The 21,287-nt window shown below is 51.8% G+C and overlaps 1 protein-coding gene across 28 annotated transcripts in view; it reads right to left on the bottom strand.

Moving 5' to 3' along the window:
• Positions 1-21,187, bottom strand: part of PCBP3 (poly(rC) binding protein 3) — a 66,589-nt gene extending 45,402 nt beyond the window's left edge. For 20 of the 28 annotated variants that reach the window (XM_064160047.1, XM_064160232.1, XM_064160099.1 and 17 more), the window contains exons 1-4: positions 20,656-21,187; positions 8,117-8,184; positions 7,909-7,967; positions 6,742-6,847 (exon numbers count right to left, since the gene is read on the bottom strand). In XM_064160047.1, coding sequence (XP_064016117.1) covers positions 6,742-6,807 — 66 coding nt within the window. In that variant the 5' untranslated portion in view covers positions 6,808-6,847; positions 7,909-7,967; positions 8,117-8,184; positions 20,656-21,187. Of the gene's footprint in view, positions 1-1,007; positions 1,097-6,736; positions 6,848-7,908; positions 7,968-8,116; positions 8,185-19,048; positions 19,264-20,655 lie in introns of those variants that run through there. The other 8 variants (XM_064160134.1, XM_064160153.1, XM_064160055.1 and 5 more) reach the window with 7 other exon arrangements.
• Positions 21,188-21,287: the final 100 nt, after the last annotated feature.

Raw genomic sequence — 21,287 nt, 5'->3', positions numbered from 1 at the left:
CCATTAAAATCATATTATCCCAGAAAACTCAGATTACAAGAAAAATACACCTGACAACATTTTGCCTTTATAAAAAGAAGATGATATTTCGGGATTGATTTCGACAGCATTTAAGTCCCCCCACAACCTTTGCAACTAATATTTCATTTTCTCCTTATAAAGCAGTGGTGTAACCAAAGAAAATGCGACAGAAATAAGTCAGTATCGGAAATAGCTTAGCCACCTTGAGTAAAATTGGTATTTGAGGGCAAACTGAGAAGAGAACAAAGCCAGCTTCATAATGAAAGATATTCCCCTCTTCAAACTAAATTTCCATGGCGCAAGGAAAAAGAGAATAAGCGAAATGGAACCAAAAGGTGAAAATGAAAACAAACAGGGTTGAGGGTTTTAAGATGACAGACTAAGATGTGATCAAGACCTATGTTACTTGAGCATCAGTTTCTTTAAGGCAATTAGGTATCTGCTATGCCCACCCGAGTGCATTCATAAACAAGACTGTCCAAAGCCTGCACTGTAAATCAGACAAACTGGGAATGGCTGAATATCCTGGACAATGCAGAGGCGGACGCGCCCCTACCCCAAGATTCAATCTTTGGGCATTAGCCGCGAGACAGCGGTACACTGAATTTCACCAAAATAAAGCACTAGATAAGGCAGGGAGCCACAACTTGGCACAACAAATTTACCAAAGTCATTTGCAAAACAGCACTGCAAAAGCCATTTGCTAATATCTTACAGGAGCGGCTTGAGGAGCAGTTGTTAATTTAAGGTAATCCCCTTGCTCGCGCACCTATTTTTCCCATAATCCCACCTCCCTCCGACACAGACTTAAAACTCCTCCACAACAAGATTCACTTAAGACAGCTCTTAAGCATCCAAAGCTCTTCTAACCCATATTGGAGACCTAGACCCAACTCATTTCATGATTCTTCCCCAGTTTTCATCGGCAGGAAAAGTTGAGCACCGCAGGTGGTCTTCCACCAGCAGAAGCTTTTAAATCTTCTTACCTTCGCCAAAGAGCCGCTTTAGTGCCGATTTGGCGTGGGGGGTCCAGACAGATGGCCAGTCTTTCCACGTTTGGAAAGGATGAAAAATGCTACGGGGGAAAAAAAATCCCAGTGATTTTTTTCGCCGAACAGCGCAGAGGGCTCTGAACCTCATTGGCCCTGGGAAGTCCACCACGTGGCATGGGATGAAGAACACGTGACCTATTTTCTCCCAAATCCCTTGGTTTGCTGGCAAGGGGGATGTGCCCACTGCTGATGTTCTTGTCATTTCAATGGGCTTTGATTCATTCATTTATTTATTTATTTTAGTTCTTTAAAAAGGCCACTGAGCAAATTAGGTTGCCTCGAGGCAATGAGGGCAAACCAACCAACACTTTCAATGTGAAGGAGAAAGGGTATGAGACAAGCAGCAGAGCGCTGCCTGTGTGTGGGGAGATATTTGGAGATGCTTTGCCAGGGTATGGGCAGAGAGATGCCTGCCTACCCTCGTAAGGGACAGAGTCCCCAGGAGGGAGGAGGGTGTACAGGCCATGTGTATTTGGCTGCTGGCAGTGGGTTGTGCTAAACCCACCATCTCAGAGGCAGTAGCAGAGGGAAGGGCTAGGCTGAAGCCATGACTGCAGACCTCAGAGCTCAGCTGGCTGGCTCCCTGAGTTGCAGAGGAAAGGGATGTGTTACAACTGCCTCATTACCAAAAAAAGACTGTCTTGTGGCCCTAGGTTGCTCCCGCTCCCTTGCAGGCCGATCCCATCCTCTACTGTCCTCCCAGCTAATGCACAGTGATTGCAACATCTAACTGCTCCAAGAAATGACAAGCTTTCTGCTTTGGAGGCAGAGGGTCTGCTGAAACAGCCTTCTTGGAAGAAGGATAAAGTGCAGTGGAGGAAGAGGGGCATGCTCTGAGTGAGTACTGCCTGCTCCCACCACTGCATGGCCACGCCAGGCTCAAAAGATATTTCAAAGTGTCCTCCCACAGACGCTCACCAAATCTAAAATGCAGCACAATTCCAGAGATGTTCTGCCCCAGAAGGGTCCCTGAAGCCATGTGGAGCATGGCAAGATAAGTCACAGCTCTCAGTGTCTGACTTTGACTGGTGCTGGGGGTCTTCCCCCAGTTCTGTATTTCCCAGGAGACAGCAGCTCTGAGACACTGCACCCCAACCAGTCACGATCTGTAGGCCAAGCAGCTCCTCACCTTCCTACGGTAACCACAGGTCAGTGGCTAATCAGTGTCAGGACTCCTGATCTGGAGAAGGCAAAAGGAAATTTTGGAGCCCTAGACATCTTGCTTTTCTCATCAAAGCCCATACTCATGGCTTGCATCAGTCAGAAGTTGCTTATTTATGGCAATCTGAGCCTCCACCAGAGGCTATGCCATCTTGTCATGCCAGGAATATACCTGCCAAAGAAAAGCCCCAGATGAGTCTACCTCTGGCATCTACCCTTGAATCTAAGTGATGTTGCTCCTGCAGAGCAGCTTCCCTGTTGCAGGCCGCGCTGCCTGCTCTCTCTGCTTGCTGCGGGACCGCGGTAAACAAGCCCATAGACCAGTACGGTCGTGGGCCAGCCGCGAGGGTCTCCAGACAATTCAGTATGAATTACACAGAAGCCAATTTTATTCACGTAACAGCCTGGATATATACACTCAGCCAGTCGAGCACACGCCTACACATTAGCATCATTAGTCAGGGACAGCCCACCACACCTGCATACATACACGCCTTGTTATTCTCGTTAGCAAAGTCCCCATTATCTATTCCTTCTGAGATAAGCTGGCCAGTTGCTTGTGAGAACCAAGACCTGTTATTGTAAGAATCTGCCTGTTGTTTATTTCTTCTCACATCCTTTCCCATGACTCTCCTGCACCTGCACCCCACAACTCTTCTGCATTCCCACACTTCCCCACCCATCCTAACAAACAAGGGCTTTAGCTCTCCTTAAGGACCCTCGAAAGTAAGAGCTAAGGCTCCTTGAAGAACTAGCTGAGCTTGGGCTTTGGTAAAAAAGCACAGCTCTGGCCATCTCTGTGCCTTATCACCACCACGTTCTGACCCAGCACTCAGCCTTCATTAAGCTGTTGCCCCTCACAGGCCTCCACACAGGGCCAGGAAGCATCAGGAACATAGTCCTTATTTCCAAGTCCTTCCCAAGGCTGGACTGTCTCACCATACTGCTATCAAAGGCAGAAATATAGCCATAAAATGCCCCAAAAGGTGGACAGGAGTGCAAGGTTTCACCTGAAATCCTCTCTGGCTTGGAGGGTCACAATTGCTCAGTCACCAGCCTGACTATGGGACACTGCAGTCCAACAAATACTAGCCAAGAGAGACACTTCCCATACTCAAATGCAAACCGCAAAGATGGCCAGAAGCACTCAGCTTGCTGCTTTCCCCTCACACGTTTTGCAATGGCCAGCGTGTAAAGCGGGAGAAGAACCACCCCCCCACCACCTTCCAGCCTCGCAGCTCCCAGCTCACAAGCCCCCTCATCCTTCCCCAGTGATGTTCAGCTCAATCTGGCTCCTGAGTAATCTTCCAAATAATTACATAATAGAGAGGCAGGCGGAGAAAAAATTTTAGGCTGCTCTCTCAGTAGAAAGCAAGCTGGATTAAAAGATCAGAACAAGCAATACTTAGATTAAAATGGTTTGTTATTTTCAGCTGCAGAAAATCTGTGGCTAAAGCACGGAAGATGTTGAGGGAAGGTGCATTGTCTTTCTTCCCCCAGACCAAACTGCTGGAACCTGTGGTACTCATCACTAGTATCTGAAGTACTCTAGAGCAAAGAGGCAATGGGGTGGCTAAGGAAGAGAAAGGTGAGAGTAAAATAGTAGTAGTTTGGCTTAAAAACAGCTGAAGTTGCAGCATGAAATACAAAGAAGGTAAAGATGTACAGCAGCAATCCCAATTTCTGACCTCTTGCCTATATCCGATTCACCATATCTTAATAGATGAGGCTCTCACACATTATAAAGAGAGAAAAAAATGCTTTTAATGTGGTTTTCCCCAGTTGTTCATGGAGAAATGTTTTCAAGCAGTTAGAGACAGCCATTCTGCAAGGGAAGTAGTTTGTGTTTTTCAGCTCTGTCTTGGGTTGAATGTTCTGGAGATACTCAAGGTCAAACTTGATGGGGCCCCGAGCAACCTGATCCAGTTGGATATGTCCCTCCCCACTGCAGGAGCATTAGACAAGATGACCTTGGAGGGTCCCTTCCAACCCAAAACATTCTATGATTCTATGATTCTATGATTTCCTATGTGTTAGCCAAGGCAAGTTCCAGGTTTCCATCCTATAGTCGTATTTTATTTCCCACTGAGTCAAAGAAATAGAGTTTGCCAGTTTGCATGGCATTTTATCTAAAGACTTATGAGCAGCACAGAGATGCTTCAAGTTCTTTTTTTGGTCCTGCAAGCCAACTCTGAATTAAACACCATCAATGCATCACTGCCTGTTAAGGCATCAGACCCCATGAGCCAGGTGAACCAGCGTATGGCTTGGCAGACAACTTCGTTATCTACAAGAAATGCATTTCCTGGCACACAGTACGGGCTTTATCAGCACCAAGGCCTTTGCCTTTAGCAAGTGTCTCCCCACACCCCTGAGATGGCAGACACCAGGCTTACAGGCAGCGGAGAGGGGGCCACAGGCAGGAGGAGCCCATCAGACAGCAGGGCAGCTCTCTCAGACGCCTATACGGTGTGTCTCTCTGGCCCCCAGCAAGGTCGGTGGTGTGGGGTGCCAGGCTCTGACTGATTGCTCTGGAAAGGCGTGAAGGGGAGGATGGAAAAACAGGGTGAGGAGGGGACCTGACGCTAGAGGCCAAGCTCTCCGCAGGGCATGGCGCTCATCAGCTGCATCCCGGATCGATGCTGCTAGCTTTGCTCGTTCACCTTCAAGTTCAGATTAAGCAGAAAGGTCAAACCAGGAAATCGTTTCCCATGGATGGGCACATTCCCACCATCATCCCATAGCCTCGTGTTGGAGCCTTTTCCTCCTGCTGGCATGGACACTGTCGATCCGAGCACATTTTTAACCTCTCAGCATCTCCAGCCCCCAGCATCAGCAGCAACCACTCATCTCATTGCCTGGATGTGAGATAGAGTAGTACCAGTTCTCCAGTGCCAAGTGGTCTCCAAAATGGAGTCCTTTTTCAGGTGTCACTCAATCCTGTAGTTTTGCTATAGAACAGTCATGTTACTATATGGACAGAGTCAGCTTTGAGTTCAAAGGACAAAGTCCCATGAGGCAAGAGGTCCAAGACACAGTCCTGAAGAAGGCTAAGCATTCGAAGTTAAAACCATACCTTGCTTTGCAGGTTGACCCAGAAGCTGCTGACTTGCACAGGCAAGAGAGAAGGGAAGGGATGTTGGACAGAGAGTGTGGGAAGGAAGAGAAGTGAGATCTTCCTGAAGGGATGTGGGAGCTGTAGAATTCTGTGATGTTCGTCCAAATAATGCTTTAATAACCACTTACTGCAGGAAAGTGTCTTCATTAATGCCAGAGAATAAAATGCACTTGCTGGATACATTTGGCTTATGAGCACCTACGAGAAGACAGTCTGGGTACTTGGTCCCCAGCTGAACCCTCAGCTCCCTCTATAAGGACGTGTCCTGGTTTTTCCTGGGCTTGGTGATGTGAATCTCTTTCTCAAGGCCTGTCATGCTCAGGGAGATGCCAGGAAGCAGTGAAATGGCAGGGGCCTCCAGGGATGCACTCCAAAATGCATCCTTCCTTCAGCTCCTGGTCTCCAGGCTACCAGCAGAAAAGACAACACTGACCCCCATCACCCCTCAAAACCCTGCCACAGATGGATCTATTTGTAAGATCCACAGCAGAGAGGAGCTGCAGACAGTGATGGCAGAAACCTCAGACAATGCAACCTTAAAGATCAGACATAACCAGTAGCCACCACATTGCCAATGACCATGTACAAGACTCCTTGCAGGTTTTTGGGCAAGTTTTACTCATGCTGCATCTTACTGGGTCACGCACAGCTCCTCTGAGAAACCTCCATTCCCTTATCCAAAACCACACTGTCCTGTTGCAAGTACAGGGTGTTGCTCTGACTGGTCTCACCCAGGGCTTTATGTTCAGAAAACAGGGGTTAGTGACACTTTTCAAAGAGAAGAGAGAGAAGAGAAGAGGATTTCTCTGTCACTATAAAATTTCTGCTTTACGGAGCTGTCTTCTCACTCAGAGAGTGTCCTCCTTCCAGCTAATGGAAAATGTTGCCCCATTGTCCATTTGTGACAGTCAATGCCTGGGACAACATGATGGCCCCAGGCTAAAGCAGAGAAATTTTAGTAACAAAAGCAGAGTGGCTGCTGAAAATGACCCTGTCTATGCACTTCCCAGATTAGCTCTCTAGCTGGATTTAATGGATCCCTGTGACCAACGTGTCGGAAAGCAGGTGGCTGAGCACAACGAGGGCAAAGTTGGCAGGACAGGAGACCTGCATGGATGCACGATCTCAGCTGCCCCTTTGCAGAGAGAGGCCCCAGCAGCAGGGCTGTTTGCAGGACTGCACTGTGCGGGGTAGCAAAATCCCCTCCATTTTTAGCCCGTGCTGCAGTGGTGCCCCTGACACGGAGCTGGGTCCCTGTAGTGCAGGGGTATCTCTTTGTGAAGGCCAACCATGTCTTCCTTGCAGGGGTTTTACAGACTAAGGGAGATTGTGGTGCAGCTTCAGAGACCTCCAACGATTTGGAAAGGGATTGAGCTCTTCTTACCTTACCCTGCAGGCTGGCCTCAAGCTCCAGAGTGATTCCTCGGAGGGTCCGGTTCCACCAGTAAAGGGCATGCTGAGTGCAAGGTGGAAACTGGTGGTCCACAGCACAAGCCTGCAGACCAGGGCACAGCAAAAGTTAGGCACAGCATGGAGAAAGGACAACCAACAGCTGTTTACTATCCAGGAAAAGTGAATTTCAGAGACAAGTAAAACATGGTATGGGTTGGAGGGGACAAAATGATGGGGAGCATCACCTCCAGGTTGTTTATGGAGCAAGTATTAAAGCCCTGCTTGTGTTTTCCTCTATATTCAGAGGAGGTTTGGTAAGGTCCTGCTTCAGTGCTGGACTCAATGATCTTAAAGGTCTTTTCCACCCAAAATGATTCTGTGACTCAAAGTACAGAAAGTCACCTGAAGAGCTAGGCTGTGAAAGAAAGAGTTCCCAAGACATGACCCCAGCAAGACCCCCAGATGACCACAGCCCAGCTATACAGCTGCAGAAACTGCCCCTATGGGGCAAGCGTGCACCAAGGGTTAGGTTCACCCACAAACACAACCACAATGGAAATAATCCAGCATGCTCCAGCAATATGGGTGCTGGGTTATTTTTATTGCTTAATTTTTGCTGCTGCTCCCAGTAAGTTAACTGGGGCATGCACTACCCATCAATAAAATCAATTGAGCAGCCTGAGCTGTTAATAAGCTCAGTGCCAGAGGACAGAAAAAAACTCTTCGTTGCCCAAAATATTCTTTGGGCAGTGGGGTGGGTCAGCTGCAGGCCCCACTCATTGCTTGGACTTGGTGCTGCTTTTGACATAATGGGGCAACTTGTGTGTTGTATGGGAAACCTTCCTCTCCCCAGTGACTCAGCAACCACTGTGCTTGCCCCCAGCAACCTGGACATGAGGGCCTCATGCTACTGCCATGGGAAGGAGTCCATCAGTCTTTGGTCCCGCCTGCTGCTTACAGCAGCATCAGCACTAAGATCAGAGCAGGCTGCCCAGGGCTGTTATCCCTTTGGGTCTTGAAAACCTTCAAGGATGGAGACTTGACAGGCTCTCAGCAACCAACTGCCCTCAAATTAATGTTTCTTTTTCCTACAATGATCTACACATCCCTCTGAAGGGCAGCTATGTACTCCAAGGCAGCGACTGCATCTCCAGCTCATGTTACCTGCAAGCAGGATGGGTCCCAGGGTGAATCCTAAGGAGCTTCACTACTCTCCACTGAGCCTACACAAGCAAAATAAACGTTAAATCCCACTAACTCTCACAACAATAAATAACTCTCAAAAGACAGAGAGGCAACAAAAAAATAAACCTCAACTGAAATAGTAAAAAAAAAAAAAAGGAAAATATGGAAAACCCAAACTGCAACTCACCGTTGGAGAAGCAGCAGCAGATCAGGAACCCCGTGGGGCAGAGGCCTGGGGGGTCAGTAGTGGAGGACCTGGAAGACAGCACAACATCTCAGCACCCCAGGATGCCCAGTTAAGACTTCTGCCCATCACAAGAGCATCCTCTCAGAACTGCTGCTGTGGCTGAAAGCAACCCAGAGAATGAAGAAGCACAAGGGCAAAATGGCTGCAAGCAGAGGCATCCTTGGTAGTTTTCTATGTCAGTCAGTGCAAACTTCTGGCCACTGATTCGAACACTGAGAAAAAGAAGGGAAAATCTTGACCACAGCAACAGCTTAATCAAAATACTTATGAACAAGAGGGCTCAGACAAGGATTCAGGATGCTGGAAGGATGAGGGGTTGCAAGGAAGCCGCCCTTGCTCTCATCAGTGCAGGCACAAGCCTCTCCATCCCAGCCCCACAGGAGCATCCTGCCTCCCCGTTGACCCCATGGATGCAGGGCAGTGCCCCACAACAATGTTGCCTGTGAATTTGTGATGAAAGCAACCTTTTATTTGTGTTGCAGGCTGTAGCTCTGAGTTTACCCCAAGTCAAGGCTTAGCACTCAGGAAATGCATCATTAAAGAATTCGTCAGCAGTTCTTGTAATCAAATATTGGTCTGTTTCCTAGCAGCTCTGCTTCTCCTTGTCTTACACCAACACGCTTCACGGCAAGATCCCAAGCACAACCCTTTGGTCTTACACTGTGCACCATAAGCACACTCAGGCACATAATCTCCTGCTGCCAGCAGAGCTTCTTCCTCAAAATGTTTGGTGCAGATACAACTGTAAGCCAGTCTTAAAGTCTGCTATTTCTGCTATATGTCTGGTAGCTCCCAAGGTGTAGATGAGCAGGTCAGTCACACCATGGAGAGGAGCTGCATGTTTGGCTAGCCATGCAACTCATGATGTCTGCGATTAAGGTGCAGATGACCTCCAGGTATGCACACACCTGCATTTCTGAGGACTGGTGCCATGTGGGGGGCACCCATTCTACCCTCAGTTCCAGCAGGGGATGAGTGTACCTCAAGCTGCCTCCAAGCAGAAACCTCAGTACTGCAAAGCATGTATTGACCACAGTTGCTTTGAGCATCCTCTGACACTTCCTGTGGGGCTGTTTCCAGAAGACCTCTACCAAGCACAGCCATCCAGTGGAGGCACTGACTCTGGCAGCTGGCTTTGTTCTCAAGTATCTTGCTTATCAGTTAGCAAAGCAAGGCAGTCAAGAGCTGTCTTAAAAGACAGAATCACAAGCTTACAGACAAGCAACGTTTTGGGTCTGCTGGTAGACTATTGCACTTACTGTGATCTCCTAAATCCTCTTTCCAACACAGCAGAAACCTCTAGACCTTGTGTCTGCTCGGACAGTAGAAGCAGAGGAGTCAATTTTTTTCCTGGTTGTTTCTCTCCAGTGAAAAATACACTGTTGCTGTGAGAAAGACACCAGCAAGCTCATAATGTCAAAAGCTTTGTATCTTCTTATCCATGGTATTGCAGAGCATGGCTCCATCCCTGCCCACCCATTACCTCGCATGGACTAGGGCCCATTAGCAATTTTATTCAGCCACACTCACAAGGTGTTGGTAACTCAGGATGCTGAAGGAAAGACTTGTGAACAAGAGAGCAGCAGAGGTGTCTGGATGCCAGCAAAATCACACCTATTGTTGCCAGATGAGCACCTGAGGGGTCATTGAATTCCACTGCACTGATGTGACCAGTGCTCCCAGAAGCCAACCTTTGCAGGCTATGACATTACAGCATCTTGCTGGCTCACCAGAAAGGCTGTGGAGTCTCCTTCTCTGGAGACTTTCAAGGCCCATCTGGATGTGTTCCTCTGTGACCTGAGCTAGACTGCATGGTCCTGCTCTGGCAGGGTGGATGGACTCGATGATCCCTTTGGGTCCTTTCCAATCCCTGACATCCTGTGATCCTGAGACCTTCAACTCATTCCACAGAGGCCCGGGGTGCCCTGAACAGCAAGGATTCCTGGCAGGATGGCACTCCCCTGGGGTTTGGCAGCACCCTCAGCTTGATGCCACCTACATGCACTGAGGGCCTCATTCAATGGGGCTCAAAATCTCACAAAGGGAATCAAGGAAATTGTCCCAGATGTTCTCTGCAGAGGGAATGCAACAGAATGCAAAGGTGAACAAGCTGTGTATGGCTTTCTGCTCGCACCCAGCCTCAGAGGTGAGCTGGTCCTGTGTCTGGTCCCATGGGGCTGTGACAACCACGCAGCACACAGACCCAGGGGTTGCCTCTGGGCAGGGAACCCCAGCTCACATGCTGCTCTGCCGCCAGCCCGAACCAACCGATCACACCAGGAACCCCTCAAAGCAAAGCTTGCTCAGGCAAAACCAGATTTCCAGCAGCCTTTCCCAGAGCCTCCCCAAATCTGCACCTGCTTTAGGCTGGAGATGTGCAAGCAACCCTCCCAGGACCCATTGCTTTGCCGCAATCCCTACGGAAAACTCAAGCTCTTTGGGAAAACATGCTGAGCAGCTGGTGAGAGATGCAGCAGATGACAGGATGGGATGCGGATATTCTCTCCCTTTATCACAAAATCCCTGCTCTGCAGAACAGGTTACAGATGGGAATATAAGCAAGATGGCTCCATCTGCACTGTCACTCAAAGGCTGCTGGCCCCCTTTGTTTTGGAGGGGATCCCACTCCCATCCAGTCAGGGTGCAGCAGCCCCTGTGCCACTGGGATCCGCTTTGTTCTGCTGCTTGGGGGTTATGGTGCTGCTGCTCATGGTGCAGGGGAGAGAACAATCCTCCCCTGACCTGTGTTCCCATCATCCGCCTTGCTGGGTGTTTTACGCAGAGAGAGGCAATGATTTTAATGTCCCAGTGAACAAGCTGTCGGGACGCATCAGCCTCAACGGGCAGACTTCAGAGATGGCTTCTTCTCCCAGGCACTGCCTGAGCAAGGAAAACCGATTCCAGCTCTGCACACACACACACACGCACACACACCACGCGTGTGCCACCGGTGCCAGTTATTTTCCAGCCTTTTAACAAACTCTCCTTCAAAACCCTTGTCTTCAAGAGGGGAAGCTGGTGAGCCCAAGATGGAGGGGTTGTAGGTGAGCTGCTGCCGGGTTGGCATAGCCGCTGGGCAGGCAGACAGGGCAGCCCTGCAGGCAGGAGCCGGCGTGACATGATGGGACCTGAGCGCTCGGAAGCCGTCAAGAGTTTGAGCCGAGCTGAGCTGAGAAAAGCCATGAGCGGAGCTGACATCTGCCCCCTGGGCGGGTACCTAATGAGCGGAGACACTGTCCATTTGGGGAGATGAGGTAAAGTTAAAAGATTTCCAAGCTGACACCTGGCAGCCTCTATCGGTATTCCTGGCAAGAAGGCAAGGGAAGGAGAATGGAGACAGGGGGCTGAAACCGGTCCCTGTGCCAGGCTCCACAGCAGTAGGTGAGTTGGACAGGGATGGCATTGGTGTTCCAGCATCTTATCTCCGCTGCCCAGAGCTGCCCTCTTGGTGATTTTCTGCTGCGCTAGAAAAGAAACCTGTGTTTTCTGAGAGCTGCTCCATCAGCAGCATCCCCTGGGGACTCTGGTGGGGTATCATGTAACTGCATGCCTGCTGAAAACGCAGCAGCAGGGAGGGAACACATTCCTGGGTCCAGCAGCACATGAGAGCTGCTCTCAACCACGATTCAAACAAAATGAAAGGCTCCTGTGTCCCACAGTCCTCACAGCCTGGGAGCAGGATGACACTCAGCAAAGCCCAAGCCTTCAGCATTACCCAGCAGCCCCCCCCCTGCCACTTCCACAAACCTAATTCAGTCAGTCCCTATAAATCCAACCTCCATAAGCCCATTTGTCATCAGCTCTTCCCTAACTTACCTCTAGCCTCTTTGCTACCCACCACCTTCAGCTAGTGCCTGGTGACGAGACGGGAGCGACAGAGCGGGAGAAAGGAGAGCCCCATATCACCCTGTCACCTCCCAGATTTCCGCTCCGGAAAACCTGGCTAAAAGCACTTGTGAGCCAGCAAACTCCCCCCAGTTAGCCCCAGAGCCCTGGCAGGCACTTCGTGCACCCACCTGGGAAAGCCTGCACAGACCTGCTCTTCTTCCCACCTTCCTGCCTGCTTTCCCAAAGTCCAACAGGCTCACAAGGTAATCACCTCCTCTGGATCATCCTGGGCCTGAGCATCCTCAAGGCCTTCCACCAGCTGACAACAACCTTAAAAATCTTTCCATTGCTCTGTTCTCATCAGATCCATCGACAAACGCCCTCGAATTTAAACCACACCACAAGCAAGATTTTCACCCACGTGTCTGCACAGAGGTTTTTGCTCCTTTCCAACAGAGACATCCAGAAACGCTCAACCTGAGGCACTAACCCAGTGGTGGCTTTGCCCATGATGCCTGTGAGCGAGACAGCATCTGGGCTTTGGCTGCTCCACCCTGGCACCCGCTGACCTGCTGGGCTCAGGCAGATGGAGCAGCCACAAATCCCCCCATAAGCCGGGGAAGAGAACTAATCTCCTAGAGGACAAATTGGTTGGTGAGGGGGGGAAGTTCAGCATTTCACCTTTTCCTCCCTCTTCTGGCAAGTAGCAGCATCCAGTGCTTCTAGAGGGACCTCAGCATCCCTGAATGTGAAGGATGCAGCACTGAGGGCTTGGGTAGTCAGCTGCAACCTAGTTTTGGCGCAAGGAGACATTTCACTTAGGTCACAGTAAGCTAAGCCAAAAATGTCCTACCCAGGGAGACAGGGCAGCTGGTGTCTTCTTGGGAAAACCACATCTGATGACGTTTTAAAACTTCCAGAGTGCTCCACAGCCATGAAAGGCAGAGGCTTTGCTGCACACAAGTAGTCCTTGGTGAGCTTAGGAAGCCTTAGGAGCAGCCACTGGGTTGAGATGGACCATCTACAGCAGAATCCACAAGCAGGACAGGGATTAGCTGGATTGGAGTGAGCCAGTTTAGGTGCTTAGGATGGGATCTAGACTGCCAAACATGCTCTTACCAAAACCTAGACATCATTAAAAGTATTAGGAGCTATGTAATTTGCCGATATCAAAGTGCCACAGCCGAGCCTTAGCAGTAGACTCCACCAGCAGCTCCACAGGACATCACCCATGGCCAAGCCCACTTCACGCCAATTCATTTTTGGCTCCAGAGGCAAATTGGAGTGAGAAAGTCAGCAAATTTGGTGTCATCCTCCATGCTTCTGGGTGATTTTTTTTCCTTCCATCCTTTATCATTGTTGCTCTTCCATTCCTTAAGGGCTGGCAAAACTCCTCCTGCGTGCTTGCAAGGGAGAAACGTCTCACCAGATATTGTCAGCTCTGCTCATAAAACTCTGGGATGTTTTGTAGCTGCAGCAGGGAGAGCTGCTGACAACTGGCATGTTAGCTCTCAGAAACTCTTGAAAGGAGGAGGCTGGAATTCAGGGCAAGGTCAGAGACCATTCAGGTTGGGACATGTGGCACTTGGGCACAGTTTGCACCCTGGTCTTTGACTGAAGGAACATAACTACCTGACAGAGCCCAGTGAAGCCCTGGCTGAGATGTAACAAGCACCAGCACAGCTTCTGCTGCTCGATGGGGGAGACTGATCTCCTGCACAGAGCTTGCATGCAAGGAAAGGCCTCAGGAGTGAGAGGGTGAGCTACTGGTGCGTGTTCATGGAATCCACAGCCACCCAAGCTGCAACTTCAGTTGTCTCACTCATCCATCCCTTTCCATGCACTGTCCAAAATCCCCTGGAAGCTGAATCACAGAGGTGTCCAGACCAGCACGGTGCCTGAAGAGGATTCCCTAGGTGGATTTTTCAGCAGACTCCAAAAAGTTTTTCAGCAGACTCCAAAAACTCCAGTGATGCCACTTCACCTTTTCCATGCACACACTACCCACTCCACAAGAGCCTTGTGTATCCTGCAAGATCCCTTGCCCTGCACAAGTGCAGGAAGCCCACTCTGGGCATCCTCATGGCACCTTCCTTCCCTGACAGAAAGCATACAACATAGCTAGATCAGAAGAATCTTCCCCAAAGCTAAAAGATGTCATAAATGTATGGATTTTGCCCACTGGCTTTGGACTTTATAGCTTTCCAAGGTGCATTTCATGCAGTGGCCATGGATAACCACATGGAGCTGCATCATCACAAGGAAGGGCTTCATTTCACAGACACCATGGATTTCCTCTCTGCAGCTCCCCAGAACATTGCTTTCATGTCATCAGCCAAATAAAGGCCTTTAAATAGTCAGCTGTTTCCACATTTGAAGGAAATATAGACATTTCCCTCCTGTGTCAGAGACACAGAGGAAGTTAAGCTGTGAGAGTCTCTGTCTCTGGTTCAGCTCCTGCCCCAAGCAGGGCCACACCAGAGATGCAATAGGCTGGATGGCATGAAATAATTTCACCTTGAAACCTCCAAACTTTTCCTAAGCCCTCTGTTTTTCACATGCACACTGGAAAGGGCTCTCCTGAGGACTTTTCCAAAACACACAAAAGGAAGATACTCACTTCACTGAAACCTAGACAGCCTCATCCACCGCTAGGGGTGACCTCATTGCTGTCTACAACTACCTGAAGGGAGGCTGTAGCCAGGTTGGGGTTGGTCTCTTCTGCCAGGCAACCAGCAATAGAACAAGGGGACACAGTCTCAAGTTGTGTTGGGGAAAGTATAGGCTGGATGTTAGGAGGAAGTTCTTCCCAGAGAGAGTGATCTGCCATTGGAATGGGCTGCCCAGGGAGGTGGTGGAGTTGCCATCCCTGGAGGTCTTCAAGAAAAGACTGGATGGGGCACTTAGTGCCATGGTCTAGTTGACTGGATAGGGCTGGGGGATAGGTTGGACTGGATGACCTTGGAGGTCTCTTCTAACCTGTTTGATTCTATGATTCTATGATTACCAAAACACCCCATTTATATGGGGCACAACAGGCAGCAGGCACATGATCACAGAGCATCCCATTTCCTAACACCACCTGGGCAAGAGGGAGTGGACCACACCACCCCTTGGCATCAAGAAGCTGGTCTGGACCAGCCTCACCACTGCCTAGGGAGGAATACACCATCATCACACCTGAAGTCCCCTGGGCAGCCCTGGACCTGTGTCAGAGCCATTCCTGCCTCCTTAACCCCAAAGCCCTGTGCACTGCAACTTGGAACTGCATCTGGCAGCACTGGGAAAGGGACAGTGCAGCTGACCAGGTGGCTCTTGCCTTGCAGACAAAAGGGGTGAAAATCAGGCTGCACCAAAGACAAAACATCCTTCAATCAACGCACCCAGAATGCAATGCAAGGCAGTGGCAATCCCCCCAAAATTCTCACAAGAGTGATGGAGAAAACATAGAGCAGTCAGAGATGCACAACCACGTTGTGAAGGAACCTGGTGGGCAGAGTCCATGTCACGGTGAGTTTTCACAAGGCAGGTTTCAAGGACTCCAAGCAGAGATCTCTAGTGGCACTACTGGACCCACGCTGGCTGTGGTTCAGTTTTGCATGAGTCTGATGTTCGTGCAACGTTCACCATGAACACGTTGCAGGGAGCTGCAAATCATGCATGTAGCAAAGCCACACATCCCAGATGAGAAACCCTTCCACGAACTGCTAGCAGCTCAGCCCCTAATGTCAGCAATGAGCAGAGCATTTGCCGTCTCCACTCGCAGCAGCAAGCCACTTAACGTTCCAAATGCACTGCTGAATTACCAATCAATAGCTTTTGAGACAAGATCCAGCTCCCTTCCCACCCTGAGCCAGCAGCAGTGTTGCTCACCCTGTGCCCACCAGAGCAGGGCCTCAAGGATACCCATACAAGCACTTCAGCAGCGCCCAGGCCAAAATGTCACCATCCCAATTCCCTAAGGACAACAAGCACCTAGCACTCCTGGTTAGCAGCTTTTCCCAAACCCTGAGGCTAGCATATTGAACACTTGGATTTTCAGGAAACCATCACCTTGGCTAGAAAAGTCTGGACAAGATGGTTTACTCCTTGGTGGCAGGGATGCATGAGTCATCCTCCGGTGCTGCCCTTGAAACGGAGCCAGAAAAGCTTTTACCCAAAGCAGACAGCAATAGGATACCAGATCTGGAGCCTTAGAATTAATCCTTTCCTGGGAGAGGCCAGCTGGCTGCCTTTGCAAGTGGACTCTCTTTTTCCTTCTCCAGTTGATGCTGGGTTTCCCCACCACATGCACCCACCAAAGAGGCTGGAAACAGTCCCCCCAGCTGGGGAATGATATTGTTTTCCTGTGCCTGCCTAAAGAGCCAGAGATTGTGATTCAGCAAAGAAGCAACCGAAAAAAGGTGGAAAGTGCAAAGTGCTTTGTTTTGTCCTTTTCAGAGGAAAGCATTTGGGTTTGCAGTCCCATTTAGACAGTCACCAACTCTACACAGCTCCTGTAAAGACCTCCCATCAATTGATGTCTGCAGTTTTGGTGGGCTTTCCCCAAAATGGGGGGAACCTGCCCAATGGTAAAGCTCATGCTCCCATCTCAACAGAAATCCTTGGGGACAGTACCCTTGGGGATACTCAAAGAAGGAACTTGCTGTGTTAAGAGGTTTTTTCCTAGCAGGCAGATCACTAGCTTGTTGCCGATCTGACAAAAAGTGGACCTACTTTGCAGCTTGGAAAGGTGAGAGCCTCAACCCAGTGTCCTATCAGTGGCCACTGGCTCTGATGTGCCAGGACAGGGCAGAAACATGAAGGATGTCCCCATCTCTGCCTCAAGTATCAAGGGCTAGAGCAAGGGGTCTCCCCTGGGGACACCAAGGCTGTCCTCCAGCCTGGCATGCACCTCCAGCATACTTGGAGTGCAGGGAAGGACAGCCAGTGGACAGCATGCAAGATGCTGGCTGCATCTTAGTGCTGTTAATTCTCCTCCCCAGTTAGCAGGGTGAAGAAGCAGCATTGCCAGCAAAATAAATGTCTGGGGACATTTATTTTTCCCTTCCCAGGCTCTGCCCTATATGAGGCACCCCAGCCATGCTGTGCAGGCATGTCAGCCAGGTGGGTGAGCGCCAGCTCCATCCTCAAAACAAGCCCTTACTCTCCTAGGGCCATTGCAAGAAGAAGAGAAAGGAGACAGAGGTTATATTTATACCCACTAACCTGTGCTGGAGCTGCAGCCACAGCCCCACAGACCTGGGTCTCAGGCAGCACCTCTCCAGCAGTGTCTGGCAGTGATTTGGCATCTGCATGGACCTGCCCTGAATTTCATGGCAGAACTACACCTTCCTGGCCATCATTTAAAGTGGGCTCACACAGGAGTTTTTCCACTTGCATTCTACCAGAGGCTGCTATGGAAATTCTCCTAGAAGGGTCATAGAGATTTTGAATGCCAACTTCTCTTCTCACAGGGCTCTCCATCCATCCCCAGGCTGCTTGCTTACAACTGCATCCAGTCTGCACTAAGTGCTGCTATGCAACCTCTGTCCACTTCCCTGCCCCACAAAGACCTTGGCATAAAGCAGCGTCCTGTGCCTTTCCACCCAGGACCACCCATTCCCTTGCTACTGCTCTCACAAGGATGCAGAGCATGTCCCATCCATGGCTACATGCTCAGAGAGCCTGGGACATCTACACCATGCCATGCAGTCACAGTACCAGGCTTTGCATCACACTCCCAGCACCATGGGAGCCCCATGAGCATCACAGCCCTGAGCTGCCTCATCTGTCCCCGGCTCACCATGCCGCAATCCAGGGGAGAACGCCCTGCAGCACAGGGCTCTGCACTGTTCCCAGGGGGTCATGCAGCATTTGCACTAGGGTGGGAATGCTCTGCAGCACAGTGGCCAGTCGAAAATGATGCCAGGGCTGTGGGGAGCTCAGCATGGGCTCCCCCCTCCCCAGGGCAGATCAGTAAAGCCTCACTTTGGAGGGAACTCACAAGGAGTAGCTGAGCAGTAAGTGCTGCAATACCCCAATAAACCTGCATCTCTTAATACAGCTCCATGTGATGATAGGTGACAGCTCCACTGGGGAGTTGGGAGCAACCCCAGTGCAGGGCACCCTAGCACCCCTTGAGACACATGCTGATGAACCACTTTGGTTTTGGAGGAAGGACAGAAAGGTCCTGGTTGGGGAAATGGGCTCCCAGAAGAAGACGATTCGCCCAGTTGTGGGGGAAGCTTTGGAGGTGTGTGTTGCAGAAGCAAGGCCTGGTGCCTGGTCCACCCTTCTTCCCCCTAGCATTGATGCTGGGGTTGTACCTGCCCCGACGGACTGCACTAATAAGCTGCTCAGTGGGTGTCTGGTGAATAGCATGCCCAGAGCCCCGGCTCAGAAACGACCACCGGTGGGACTCCATGAGATGCTTGCACTCAAAAGCCACCACCCAAAACTCAGTAGACAGGGCTTGTCAGCACAGTGTCCTTGCCATCATCTGACCCCTGAAGCAGTGAAAAGGGGGACTTGGCAAGCCAGCTCCCTTGGGGATCCCCACCAGGACAACCTTTTGGAGCTCGTCTCCTTAGAACACAGCCCCTGCCGAGCCAAGCAGCATCCTGGGCTGGGAGTCAGGGACAGAAAACTCTTAGCAGGGTTGCAGAGATGCACACCTGGGAAGGTGGCGGGGTATAGGGGGAAGCCCCTCGGGGTAGGGATACCGGGGACGTACCACTCTGTGGTGCTACTTCGGGTTTGGAGAGCGCTCACTTCCCGCTCCCGGGACGGGGACACGGGGAACCCACCGCTCTGTGGTGCCACCCTGGGCTTGGTCCCCGGAGCAATACCGCAACGGGAACTGCGTCCTCACCCTGGAGGCTGCGTGTATGTCCCATCCCCCATCCGGGTCCCCACGTGGGGGACCCCCTGCCGTCCCAGGAACGGAACGGGCCGAGCAGTGCCACTCCAGCACCGGCACCAGGATCTCCGTCCTGGATCCCTCCCCATGCCCGAGCCCGCCTCCACCCAGAAAACAACGCCCTAGGTAAGGCAAATCCCTACCTGCCCCCGGACGGACGGACGGACAGACGGAGCGACGGAGGGCCAGGCTGTGTGGAGCCGGGAGGGACCGGGAGAGGGCAGGCAGGGCTTGCCAGGAGGGCAGCGGCAGAATTTGGGGCCGGGGGGGCACGGTGGAACTCGCTCCGAGTGAGTCGGCAGCGGAGCCGAGCGAGTGCGCCCGGCCTGGCCCCCCCAGCCGCGCCCGGCCCCGCCCGGCCCCCGGCTCTGCCCAGCCCCCGGCTCTACCCGGCCCCTCCGCCCCGCCCCTACCCCAGCCCCTGCCCCAGCTCTTCCCTGCCCTGCCCTAGCCCCGGTTCCTGTTCTTGCCCCTGCACCTGAGCCTTCTCCAATTGCTCGCCCACTCCGGCCATTGCCCCTGACAGGTGCCCCACTCCTGCCCCACTCCTACCCCAGGCCTACTTTTTGTCGCTTGCCTGCCCCTGTCCTGCCCTTTCCCCAGTGCCAGAACCTTGGGTCTGGTTCCTGCCCCTAAACCTGCTCTGCCCCTGCCCGAACCCTCTACCCAGTCCCTGCTCCTGCACCGTCCCTATCCCGCCTCGGCCTGGCCCCTCCTCTCCTACAGACCCTGCTACTGTTCCTTGTCCTAAACCCTCCCTGTCCCTATGCAGCCCCGGCCCTAACCCTGACTCCTGCTCTGCTCTAGCCTCACTCTCTGCCCCAGTTTCTGCCTCTGCTTCAGCCCCATCTTTCAGGCTGAAGCCAAGTCCCAGTCCCAGCCTGATGCACCAGCAACCAGGGGGTTTGCCCCACGGTAAGAGCTGTCTGACAGGGAGCCGAGGTGCCCAGTGTGGTCAGCACCCTACCCGCTACACGAACGCATCTGCCAGCCCAGTCCTTGCTGCACCAGGCTGGGGGGATTCTGGCCAGTAATATGTGGTTGAAGTAACATCATCTTGCCAGGGGATGCAAGAGGTGGGAGGCGTCAGGTGATGCTGCTCAGGCTGACACCACTCAAGGTCATTAAGGCCCACCAGTGCCTCAGGGCGCTGGCTTTTCTGCGGTGCTCATCATCCAGCCCAGACCCACACGTGGGGTGGTTAGAGGGGGCTTTCAAACGTGTTTGCTATGGTCTTGCCATCCTCCCCAGGACCAACACCTGCTTGAGAAGGGACATGAGCCAGCTCCTTGTACAGCACCAAAGATGTCCTGGTGTCCTTTTCATGGAGGAAACTGTTTTGAGGAGCAAATATGCTGCCATTAAAGAAAGGACGTGGGATGTAAGTAACACACAATGGCTCCTATCTGTCTGGCTAAGAAAAGGATAAAACCTCAGGTGAAATAAATGCTGGTTCAGCCCACACTGTGGTGCTTTGGTGGTGAGCATCTTTGTATAGGTGTTGGGGCTCTCAACAGGACAGAAGTCTCTGGGTGGGAAGAGCCCAGACTGGTGTGTGTGAACCCTTCACAGCCCTGGTAGGGTGGGTGGGATGATCAGTGGACATCTAAGATCCCGCTGCTGCACTTTCAGGCAGGAACACATAAATATTTCAGCAGAGTAGCCAAGCCCTGTCAGGTTGCATTTGCTTCTGGCAGAGTAAAGTCCTGGGAGAGGGGGAGAAAAGGGCGGGGAGAGAAGATGCTCTCACCAGATGCGTCACCTCCCGGGAGATGGGGGCACCAGCCCCACGGCCCAGTCTTCGAGAATCTCCACCTCCACTTAGATCGCCTGTAAGGATGGTCTTGCCTCCGGGACTGGCGCAGTCCGCCTTTGTCCGGATGTTCGGGTCTCCAGACCTAAGCACATACTGGGAGGGGGGCTGCCGCCGGGCTGTGCCAGGGAGGGCGGCTTCGGCAGTGCCGCTGCGAGCCCGGCACGCATGGGCACGTCCACGCCCCTGGGGTACAAAATTCCTCCCCTGTGAAAAATGGGGACCACAAATAAGTCCGAGCAGCGGGGAGCAGGCAGGAGAGCTGCTGAATTACTGGGAGAGCGAGCCAAGGCGGAGAACAGCTCTTCCTGCAGGGCAAGATGAGGGGTCTCGCAGCCCAGAGGCCACAGCAGGTGGGCAGGGAGGAGCCACAGAAGGGGGTGTTCGTCCCCTCTCCCCCACCCGAGGCTGGGCGGGCAGGACGTGGAGGCGATGCTTTAGTGTGGGAACAGTCCGCTCCCGACTCGGACACACAACTTGCGGCGATGAGCCTCCGCCGTACACTAGGGGTAACTGCGCTCCGCCTCCTCTTCCTTTTCCTCTTCCTCTGCCTCCTCCTCCCCTTCCTT

This window comes from Pogoniulus pusillus, chromosome 2 (genome assembly GCF_015220805.1).
Source record: "Pogoniulus pusillus isolate bPogPus1 chromosome 2, bPogPus1.pri, whole genome shotgun sequence".
In the NCBI taxonomy this organism is placed as follows: domain Eukaryota; kingdom Metazoa; phylum Chordata; class Aves; order Piciformes; family Lybiidae; genus Pogoniulus; species Pogoniulus pusillus.
The sequence above is the reverse complement of the archived record's forward strand: the minus strand, read 5'-3'. Positions and strand labels throughout refer to the sequence as shown.